The 11,959-nt window shown below is 37.5% G+C and overlaps 1 protein-coding gene across 3 annotated transcripts; it reads right to left on the reverse strand.

Annotated features, from left to right (window-relative positions):
• Nucleotides 1-483: 483 nt before the first annotated feature.
• On the reverse strand, nucleotides 484-6,706 carry LOC114170690. Of its 3 annotated transcripts, none has more exons than XR_003601122.1 (5): nucleotides 6,519-6,706; nucleotides 4,408-4,497; nucleotides 4,275-4,333; nucleotides 2,879-2,995; nucleotides 484-762 (listed from the first exon to the last, which is right to left on the reverse strand). XR_003601122.1 is itself a non-coding variant. In XM_028056222.1 (5 exons), exons 1-4 carry the CDS (start codon nucleotides 4,898-4,900, stop codon nucleotides 2,908-2,910), a joined length of 408 nt encoding a protein of 135 aa, XP_027912023.1. In that variant the 5' UTR covers nucleotides 4,901-5,068; the 3' UTR covers nucleotides 484-762; nucleotides 2,879-2,907. The 3 variants fall into 3 exon arrangements, 2 of the variants coding, with proteins under 2 accessions (XP_027912023.1, XP_027912024.1); XM_028056222.1 differs by lacking the exon at nucleotides 6,519-6,706 and adding an exon at nucleotides 4,730-5,068; XM_028056223.1 differs by lacking the exons at nucleotides 2,879-2,995; nucleotides 6,519-6,706 and adding an exon at nucleotides 4,730-5,068.
• Between the last annotated feature and the right edge of the window lie 5,253 nt (nucleotides 6,707-11,959).

The following is an 11,959-nucleotide window of genomic DNA, read 5'->3' on the forward strand; positions in this document are numbered from 1 at the left end:
TTTAAAATGTGTTGCCTATAAACAACAAACAACATTCAAAATTAAAAAGAATAGGCAACATTTAAAATGTGTGGCCTATTCTTACACTATAAGGCAACAGTTTTGTAAATTGTGTGGCCTTTAGTACAAAAATTGTTGCCTATAACCTAAGCCCACAGCCATATCCTCCACACCTACAAAGTTGTTGCCTAAGTGTTGCCTAAAGTTTAGGCCACACTTTTTTAACTTTAGCCAACACTTTTTACCAATTGCTTAAAGTGAAAAATGGTGTAGTGTAATTATATTTAATTCTCAGACTAATTACATCATTGTTAAGTGTATCAAGTGTCGCAATTTTAATATTTAATTTTTTTTTAATATTTATTATACTTTCATAATTTAATAAAATTAATTTTTGATGATAATTTAAAATACATAAAAAATTTTAACACTATAAAATAGAAATTAACAAACTAAATTGTTTCATTGTCAATATAACATAACTATACTAAAGTACCAATTCAAACATCTACAAAAAATAAAGGCAGCATTAAGAGTACCAAAATATTCAAGTATTTAAAAAAAATAACAACATTAAAAGTACTAAGCCTAAGGTGTTTTGCTTCCACCACTTGATCCTAGTATATATCGTGCGAAGATGGCACACCATTTCCAACATCTAGGGCATGCAATGAAGTCTGAGGCATATTATAATATTTTGCTTCCACCACTTGATCTGATTACGTCATTTAAAGATGACATGCCACTATCAACATCTCGGGCCTACAATAAACAAAGAATAAGTATATAAGTTTATGAAATAGATAGCAATATAAAAAAAATTAAGTTATATTCTTTAGTATATCTTAACTGAGTTCTACTAGCTTTTTCCTATATCATAGTCAACAACTTCTAACCAAAAGTTGAAGATCCCTTTGTTGGCTACCCATTCAGAAATTCAAGATCACAATATGGCACAATAACTAACAAATTATGCATGATTTTATTCTTGCCAAACATTTATGAAGATAATTATATATATATATATATATATATATATATATATATAAAATTTTCATCGGCATTTCATTATCAACAATGACTACCGCATATCATAGTTTGGCTTTTGACTATATATAATAGAATTATCTTTATGTATGCAAATACGCACTTTTATTTATATATATATATATATATATATATATATATATATATATATATATATATATATATATATATATATATATATATATATATATATATATATATATATATATATATATATATATTGTTTAGTAGTAACTATACGGCCCTCTTATTTCAGCCCTAATATTTAAGGGTTGCCTCCAAAGTCTAGTGGGCCTAAGGGCTGGCCCATAGGGTGTTCAAGACCCCTAAGGCAGCAAAGCCCATATCACTTTTGCCTTTCTTGCAAAAACAATGTCTTACTTCTCTCTTTTGTTCCCTCACAGAACCACTGCAAGGGTTTAGCCCTTAGCCCTCTTCAAGCAAGCTCAAGCCAGATTTTCTACTCCACGTAAGTCAGTTCCAACTCATGCTCTTTCTCCATTCAGTTCATTCTTCGTGGTTCCAACTAGAGTTTGTCTTAGTGAACTCGTTTTAAACTAGTTTCACTGTTTTTCAGCTCTCAAAGCTACTCCTTGAGCTGTTGTGCTTCATGGTTTAGGTGTCGAAGCTCTTAGCTAACACTTTCCAGGTAAGGGAAGTTAGGATTTTGCTAAATCTTCGGTTTTCATGGTTGCTTTGATGATATTTCATGATTGTATGGATTGTATGCTACTGTGAGCTTATGAAATGTCTTATTGCGTTGTTTGGGTTGTATTGTTGAAGTGTTGCACGAGAGAACAATGGGCCTCTAGGTGAGACCTCATGGTGGTGCCCTATCTATATAATTTAGTAAGGATTCAAGGTAAGGTTGCATCCTGACGCTCTAAGGAGTCTGTTAGTCTCACATAGAGCGGACTGACTCTTGTGGTGAGAGTAGCAGGAGGCCTAAAACCCATTAAGGGCTAACCTTGTGTGTGGGGGTTGAGACATTGTAACACTTAGCTCGGGGGAGAGCAGCTCGATAGAGCAGGGAATGTCCACCGCAAGTGCAAGCATCTGCTGAATCTGACTAATTATATGTATCCGGATGAGTCGTGTCTGAGTCTTAATGTATTGTTTACAAGTCATAACATGATTGGTTGGCTTATGCATTTTGGAATGTGGAATTGCATGTAATAGTATGATCAACTGTTTTCTACTCTAGCTTACCCTTTTGCTTGTTTGATTGCTTTGTATGTGTTCTTTCTCCTTTTGCGATGATCATCAATTTATTAATGTGAGCATATGCGAGAGGTACTCGAGGTCAACAAGGAAGGGATGATTCCGCTGCTTAGCTCCTTTGGGATGGTCTCCGTTTCTCCAAGTTTTATTTAGGGTCATGGCCCATGTATTACATTGTTTTTGAGTATTAAGCGTTTACTATCAATTCTTGCACTTGGTTCTGTATTGGCACCTTGGTGTGCCTTGGTTTCCTCTAAGTATTTTTGGATAATTATGTGGAGTGACGTCATACTCTGAATCTTCGCTCATTATATTATATCGTGTGACGTTTTCAATTAATTGAGTTTAATTATTAAATGGGGTGTTATAGTACCTAAGTGTAGCTTAGTTATTGTTGAGTTCTTTAAGGATGGGCATCCAACCACTTAACAAGCTTAATGATTCAAAACATGATGCATATCAAGCAATATATTAGCAGCATTCCAAAAAGATGCCTTCATGCTTGGCCAAGTGTTATACAAAATGGGTTGATAATATATTATGCATGTCATCAGTAGAAATCTAAGCAAATATGCAATAACAAAATTACAATTTACAAAAAAAGAATTACTTTTCACATTTTGCTTCCTTTGCTGGTACCTATGTTGTTTTCCCCTTAGGGCCCAATTTTGATGTTAGCCAAGCATAAACCTCATCCATCTCTTCTGGTATTATGTAGTGTCCAAGCCTTTTTCCGTAGAGGCAAAAGAAAAGTTTAGAAAAAACTAAAATTTAGCATGGGATAAAGAAGATTTTATAAAAAAAGTAGGACAAAATCTATCATAGGGATTCTCCTTTGTTACCCATTATACTCTTTAAAAGTTATATCCCCAAATCCATTTACATTAATAAAATATTTATAGAGCCACTTGGATCTTAGGTTGTTGATCATCCTTAAAATAAATATTTACATATGATAAATTAACATAAAAATAACCTTAAAATCGCATTAACATTAATAAAATATCTCAACAATTAGTCATATGGTCCAACTCCATCTAGCAAAATGTAGGGATTTAAGGGAAAATTCTTTGTTGTCTCTCATTTAGCTGACCCAATCTAACTCAAAAAAATAAAAGAATCACATGTTGGATTTAGGGCTCAAATTCACAGGGGTGACAATATGCATTATAATGAAGAAGTTAACTAGAGAGTGAAAATATGCATTTTTCAGTAACATTGGTTATTGAGTGAAAATGTGCATTAACCTCCAATGAAGCATGTAATCTCTTTCTCCATCTATAAAACTCCACAAGAATAGAACTCCCATTCATCACCACACCAAAACCAGCAAATGTGGTCAGAAGGATAGACAAAATATTTTGCACACTTTCATGCATCCATATAACAAACTAATTATGTTACGCTATACAAAAAGGAATGCTTAATTATGAATTAACATCAATGTCCTAGTGTAAATTACCAAACTCATGACCAATTAGTAATTGTGGGTTACCATACAAACGTAAATGATGCACTATAAAGACAATAATTGTCAACCAGACCAATAACACAAAAAATTGCAGTTGCATTACACCCATGACATTATCTGTTAGCATAATGAATGTACCCCACTAGGGTCTAAAATCCTAGTATATAGGGCATGTCAAATATGGCTTTAGCTCCAAATAATTTCAATTATCAATGGATGATTGATCAATTTGTTGTTGTTCACAATCGCATCTGAAATCTAGAAAATCAATGGAAGAAAGGTGGCATGTTCCTTTCCCACAATATACTAAATCGCATACATTAAAAACATATACACAAACACAACCATCACATGAACAAGGGTGAGAGTATTGCCTCTCTTCATAAACAAAAAAGAAAGGTTCTAAGCAACCCTGGCTAAAATACTAGGCGTCCAACCACCACATCGCCACCCAAATTGATTAATCGCAACACAAAAAGCACATCAAAATAAAAGCCCATCACAATCTTACGATGCATGAACTTAGAAAACTTACCTATATAGGCCAACAGTAGTGTAGGGTTTGAATGTGAGAACCCTTGCTCCAACCACCGACTAATTCCAAAGATAAAAACCTGTCAACATAAAAAAATGCAAAACTATTGTAGAATACATCTTAAAACACTTACCTTTAGGGGCAATGATGGATAACAGTTTGAGCTTTGGGCAAGAACATCAACCAAAGCATGCCACCAGTTGGTCTGGCTACTCATAAACACCTTCAACATTACCCATTAAAAAAATAGTTAGTCAATGAAGGATTTAAAGCAGCGACCAAATAAATGCTTTCAAAGGCGGTTCAGAGTTACGGTGGTGGCTTAGAGTTGAGAGAGGGGTTTGTTTGAAACCGGTTTGGAAAGGAGAAGATGAAAAGAGGGAATCATGCGCCATGATCGAGAATAACTCCTACAATGGTTCCAAGCAAGAATTGCAGTAGAGCTGGGGACAAACCAAGATGGTTGATGCAGACTGTGGTGGCGATCCAGGGAGGAGTAATTGTGCTTGTGCGCAAAGGAAGAAGAGGAAGGTGTGCGTCGCATGGGATAAGATCTGGCGACGACGTCGGTGAAACTTCGGATGGTGGCCAACACTGTCGCCGCCGACCTTGGTGATCAGCGACATTAGTGTCTGTGCCAGTATTGTTGTGCACTCTAAGGGTTGAAGATGAAAATCAAAAAACCTTTCAGCTTCTCTTTTGAAGAAGATGGAGGTAGATGTTTTAGGGTTTGGTCTGACCCAATGTTTAGTGGAAGAGGAAAATGAAAATTTGAGAAGTGAAGGTTGAGCGCCTGAAAGAATTGAAGTTTCAAGAAAAAAATTTAGGAGGGAAATGAGTAGATAATTCGGAAAAGTTTTTTTTATAACTTTTATTTCAAAGCGAAACTTAAAATTGTCGAATTTTACATGTTAAATATGACCATTTGAACAAATGACAGTCAAAATCGTCAAATGTTGCAAGTAAAATATGACAGTTCAAAAATTGTCGTATTATTTTCTAAAGAATGACGATTTTAAATAATTGTCATATTAAAATCGTTACAATTTACACGATTTTTTGTAGTGTTCATCCCACATTTTATCAGGCATACTAGAACTTAATAACATAATTCATTATTTCCTTTAGTATCCTATTTTTTCGTTCAACTATGCCATTTTGTTGAGGTGTATAAAGGATAGAAGTTTCATGTATAATACCATTTTCATCACAAAAATTCTTTAAGTAAATTTGTACTATATTCACCACCTCTATCAGACCTAAGCTTGTTAATCTTTTCATCTAATTGCTTTTCTACTTCAACTTTATATTTTAAAAAGATTTGAGCAATCTCATCTTTTTACTTTAACAAATAAATTTTAATATATTTGGAAAATTCATCAACAAAAGTTAGATAATATCTTTTACCACCTTTACTCATTGTGTTTTTAAAGTCTGCCGAGTTAGAATGTATCAATTCAAGCAATTCGGTGCTTCTAGAAGTGACATGTTTAAAGGTTTCCTTGCAAATTTTGCTTCATAAGCAACAAAAGATTCCCCCAAGTTAGATTTAACAAAAATTGAAGAAACAAAATTATCATGTAACAAGTGAGAGTGGATTGCTCTTATTCTACTCACTATTTTGAGACTAACAAGCAGCTTAGAGCTGGAGGGGGCCTGATCTTGCAAAAACCTATAGAAAATTACGGCTAGTGAGAGTGGATTCGTGCAACCAACCATTCCTAAATTTGATGGGCATTATGATCATTGGAGTATGCTCATGGAAAATTTCTTGCGACTGAAAGAATATTAGAGTCTCATAAAAGATGGAATACCTGCCGCAATAGATGGTGCTCTCCTCAGTGAAGAATAGAAGAAAGTCATTGACGATGTAAAAGTGGAAGATATGAAGGCGAAAAATTATCTTTTTCAAGCCATTGATAGATCAATTTTGGAAACCATTTTGATTAAAGATACAACTAAGAGCATTTAGGATTCTTTGAAACAGAAATGTCAAGGGACAACGAAAGTGCAACAAGCAAAATGATAAGCAATGCAAAAGGAATTTGAAATGCTCAGCATGAAAGAGGGAGAATTTGTTAATGAAAATTTTGCACGCACCCTTACCATCGTCAACAAGCTACGAGTCAATAAAGCAAAGATGGATGATGTTGACGTGATTGAGAAAATACTGAGATCGATGACACCCAAATTCAATTACATGGTGTGTTCTATTTAGGAATCAAAAGATCTAGACGAACTTACTATTGATGAATTGCAAAGTAATCTTCTATTTCATGAACAGCGGATGAAACCCCATAAAGTAGAAGAACAAGCTTTGAAGGTTACTTGTAATGAATCTTTAAGAGGACTAGGACAGGGTCGTTGTGGAATTCGAGGATAAGGAAGAAGTGGAGGCAGGGGTAGCTTTGATAAATCTTTTATTGAGTGATACTATTGTCATAAACTTGGTCAATTTCAGTATGAATTCCTAGTGAAGGATTCAAATTCAGCAAGTTATGTTGCGGGTGGCGAATAAATATTGTTGATGGCGTCTGTGAAGGATGAAGAAGTTAGCAAGGAGGAATGGTGGTTTCTAGACTCTAGATGCAACAATCACATGTATGGTAATCTAGACTCTTTTCTTGATCTTGATGAGAGCTTTAGAACAATGGTGACATTAATAGACAACTCAAGCATGATAGTGATGGGAAGAGGCAGTGTTTGATTGTCAATAATTGGCGCCACACTAATTCTTACCAGCGTGTTCTATATTCCATAATTAGAAAACAATTTATTAAGCATCGGCCAGCTAGTTGAGAAAGGACTTGAGATTCTTATACAACGAGGAACATGCAAAATTTATCATCCTAAAAAGAGGTTGTTTTTGAAGATCCCAATGTCGTCAAAACGGATGTTCAAACTATCTACAAAAACGCAATCAAAGGGAGAAGCTTGTTTCAATGCTCTTACAAAAGACCCAGCCCGACTTTGGCACTACAGATATGGCCACCTAAGCTTTACAGGTCTAACCACTCTTCAACAAAAAGGAATAGTGCGATACTTACCACATTTTGACACTTCATCAAAAGTGTGTGGATACTATATTGTGGCAAAACAACAACGAAATTCATTTCCACATGCAACCACATGGAGAGCCTCTCAAATTCTTGAACTAATCCATGCTGATATATGTGGGACCATCAGTCCCATATTAAACAGCAACAAAAGGTATTTGATTACCTTCATTGATGATTTTAGTCGTAAAACATGGATCTATTTTTTGGCTAAAAAATCAAAGGCTTTCATTATATTCAAAAAATATAAGAATCAAGTAGAGAAAGGATCTAGTTTATACATTAAATGTACAGATCGTGTAGGTGAGTTCACATCACATGAATTCAATAATTTTTGTAGTGAAAGTGGTATTTGAAGGCATCTAACAGCTCCATATAGCCCTCAATAGAACGGCGTAGCTGAGCGGAAGAATCGAACGATCATGAATATGACTCGAAGTATGCTCTCTTGCAATAAAGTACCAAAGACATTCTGGCCTGAAGCTGTTAATTGGGCCGTTCACATTCTCAATAGCAGTCCAACATTAATAGCGAAGAATAAGACCTCGGAAGAAGCTTGGAGCGAATTAAAACCATCAGTATCCTAATTTTGAGTGTGATACAGACCCAAATACAATTGGGTTTAAAGAGCCCATGATCCAAGAAGAGAATGGTAAGAATAGGTGGGGCAGGGTGTATGAGAGGAAACGGTCTAGGAAGAATGACTTGGCACACTAGGAAGAATAAGTTGGTTAGAAGAGAGAGAAGAAACGGAGGTAGTGGGAGTTAAAAATAATGAGGGAGGTGAGATGGGGGGAGAGTGGTATGGTCATTTTGGAGGAGGACCATTGTGGTTGCTTCTTAGGAGCTTGGCTCTGGGCAGTTGGATATTCCTATCCTTCTGTATTTTCTTGTTTTCAATTAAACGGGATCAGTGCATTCAGTTCTCAATTTCTGGTTTCTTTATCCTTGCAATTTAAATACTTATTAAGTGGTCCGACCTGCCGGATAATTCTTTTATCTGGAAACAATGCCACCGAAGAGAAACAATGCTCAGGGAGAACCAGCAACTGAGGAGCCGGGAGATGCGAGAGTAGAGCTTGTAGTAGGAGAAGTCACCAAGCTCAAAGCCGTAGTTGAGGAGCTTGTTGCACAATCATTGCAGAACTAGAATCAGATGGAAACGTTACGTAAGGAGGCCGCTGAAAATCAGATGAAGCTGCTCAATCTCATGTCAACATTTTCGAAGGAATTTGAGGAAAAAGGTGAAGGCCAGGGATCAATAACAAAAGGAAAGTCGTGTCCTGGAACAGTGAAGTCCAGTGAGAATTGAAGTTTGAGACAACTCGAAGGAGACGATTTGGAGGAATTTCGTCAATCGATGAAGAAAATTGAGTTACCATCGCTTTATGGGGAAGATCTAGCAGGGTGGATTGCTAGGGCTGAAATTTATTTCAACGTTCAAGAGACACGAGAAGCTGTTCGAGTGAGTCTTGCTCAACTTTGTATGGAAGGGGGTACGATACATTTTTTTCAATCTCTGTTAAATGAGTATGAAAATCTGTCATGGGAGGACTTGAAGAGAGAGTTATTGGAGAGGTATGGTGGAAGGGGAGAAGGAAGTGTTTATGATCAATTGACCTCGTTGAAGCAAACTGGGGTTATGGAGGATTACATTCGAAACTTCGAGTGTCTGATTGCTCAGGTGCCTAGTATGCAAGATGAGCAATACTTCTCGTACTTTACACATGGATTGAAGGACGAACTCCGGGCAAGGATGCGAAGTATACATGTTGCAAATCCTCTTTCCAGGGGACGAATGATGAATGTAGCTCGTGCTATTGACGTAGAAATCTATGGTAGGAGCAGGGGGTGGCAGGGAAGAGGTGAGACACGTGGAGAGGGAAAGACCCAACTTGGAACTCGACCCGTTTCTCATGTGTTGGGTAAAACCGGCCCATGGCAGAATAATGGAAGTTGGGGAGGAAAAGGGTCAAGCCCAAGTGCACAAAATGATGGGGGTGAGAACAGCAAAAATGGGCCCAAGGATAGAGGGGCTCGTCACCTTTCTTATCAGGAGTTGTTGGAAAGAAAGAAGAAGGGTTTATGTTTTAAGTGTGGAGGTTCATTTGAACCGCTCCATCAGTGTCCCGTTAAACAACTTCGGGTCATAATGATTGATGAGGAGATACGAGTCAAATGCGAAGAAAATGAAGAGAAGATAATAGAAGATACTGCAGATGACGTTAACGAGGTCGAAGGGGCATGTACTGCATTGAGTTTGTACTCTATGACGAAAGGGAAGGAGGAACAACCACGAACGATGAAGTTGCGAGGAAAGGTGGGTGAAATGCCAATGATGTTTCTAGTAGACAGTGGAGCAACCCACAACTTTATCTCATGAAAGTTGGTTGAAGCCTTGGGTTGGGAATGGGAAAGGACGCAACACAGGAAAATTTTGATGGGAGACGGGCATAAATCTGAAACTCAAGGTGTATGTCGCGAAATGAGGGTAACATTCGATGAAGGGGAATTTGTACTTGATGCTTTTCTCTTCGATTTGGAGGACATGGATATGGTATTGGGTATGTCTTGGTTGACCACATTAGGGGAAACTACGGTGGATTGGAAAAGGCAGATTATGAGAGTCAAAACGGATCAAGGAGAGAGTGTTAAAAGGAGCACCTCGTGAAGATTCGTTGTTGGTGTCAATGTTTGGCTTGTTGGAGGAAAAAAGGGAAATAAAAAAAGATGGGTTGAGCCAAGAATAGAGACGTGTGCTAAATGATGTGTTGCAGAATTTTGCGGAGGTGTTTGATGAACCCAAGGGGCTGCCACCTGTACGTGCGAAGGAACATAGTATCAACCTTCAACCAGGGTAAGGTCCCATTAACGTGAGGCCGTACCGTTATGCCTATCACCAGAAAAATGAAATTGAGAAACAAGTGAGGGAATTAATGGAGGTGGGTCATGTGAGGCATAGCCAAAGTGCATATTCCAGCCCAGTTATTTTAGTAAAGAAGAAAAACAACAAGTGGCGCATGTGTGTGGATTATAGAGCACTAAATAAGGCCATGATACCGGACAAATTTCCTATTCCAGTGATAGAAGAGCTTTTGGATGAATTACATGGGGCCAAATTCTTCTCAAAATTGGATCTTCGGTCGGGCTACCATCAAGTGCGAATGAGAAAGGAGGATATCCCGAAAACAGCCTTTAGAACACACGAGGGGCATTACGAATATCTCGTAATGCCGTTTGGGCTTATGAATGCCCCTTCCACTTTCCAAGCACTTATGAATGAAGTATTCCGCAATTGGTTAAGGAAAGGAGTATTGGTGTTTTTTGATGATATACTCATATATAGTAAGGGCTGGGAAGAACATTTGCAATTGCTGGAAAAGGTGTTGAGTACGTTGAGGGCCAATAAGTTATTTGCGAACAAGGAAAAGTGCACGTTTGGGCAAGAAAGTATCGAATACTTGGGTCATATTATATCGATACAAGGAGTTGCGGTTGACCCAAATAAAGTGAGTAGTGTTATTGATTGGCCTATCCCTACGAATGTGAAGGGAGTCCGCGGGTTTTTGGGGCTTACGGGATATTACCGTAAATTCATTAAAGATTATGGTAAGGTAGCAAGGTCCCTCACGGAGTTGACAAAAAAGGATGGATTCAAGTGGAATGAAAAGGCCCAAGAAGCTTTTGAGGAGCTTAAAAGGAGGATTACTACAGCACCTGTGTTGCAATTACCAAACTTTAATGACGATTTTTTTTAGAGTGTGATGCTTCCGGGACAGGAATTGGGGCTATCTTAATGCAGCACAAGAGACCTGTTGCTTACTACAGCATAGCGTTGAGTCCCCGTAACTTAACTAAGTCAGCATATGAACGAGAATTGATGGCGGTGGCACTTGTAGTACAACATTGGAGACCTTACCTGTTGGGGTGGAAATTCACTGTGTTTTCTGATAAAAAAAGTCTCAAACAATTATTACAACAACGTATTACAACGGGAGGGTAGCAAAATTGGGTGGCAAAACTCTTCGGGTACAATTTTGAGATAGTTTATAAGCCGGGGAAAGAGAATCGAGGAGCTGATGCTTTGTCTCGTAGCAAAGATGAAATGGGGCTGAACAATATGATTTATTTCCCAATATGGTTGGATTGGCAAGAGCTCAATACTGAAGTACATGCAGATAAAAGGTTGCAAAAAATAATTGAAGAAGTGCAGCAAGGACGTGGCGAGAAGTTCTGTGCGGGATTTGTTTATAAACAAGGAGTACTTTATTATAAAAATCGCCTAGTCATTTCGGAGAAATCTGTTTGGATTCCGAAATTTTTGGAAGAGTTTCATGCTACTCCTCAAAGTGGTCATTCAGGGTTCTATCGTACATACAGAAGAATAGCAGCAAATTTGTATTGGAAAGGAATGAAGAGAGACGTCAAACAGTATGTTCAAGCTTGTGACACGTGCCAAAGACAAAAATATATTACAGCAGCCCCTAGTGGTCTTTTGCAGCCATTACCAATTCCGGAGAGGGTCTGGGAAGACATTAGTATTGACTTCATCACGGGATTACCAAGATCAAAAGGGTTTGAAGCAATCTTGGTGGTTGTAGATCGATTGACAAAATACTGTCATTTTGT

Source organism: Vigna unguiculata, chromosome 11 (assembly GCF_004118075.2).
Source record: "Vigna unguiculata cultivar IT97K-499-35 chromosome 11, ASM411807v1, whole genome shotgun sequence".
NCBI lineage: Eukaryota > Viridiplantae > Streptophyta > Magnoliopsida > Fabales > Fabaceae > Vigna > Vigna unguiculata.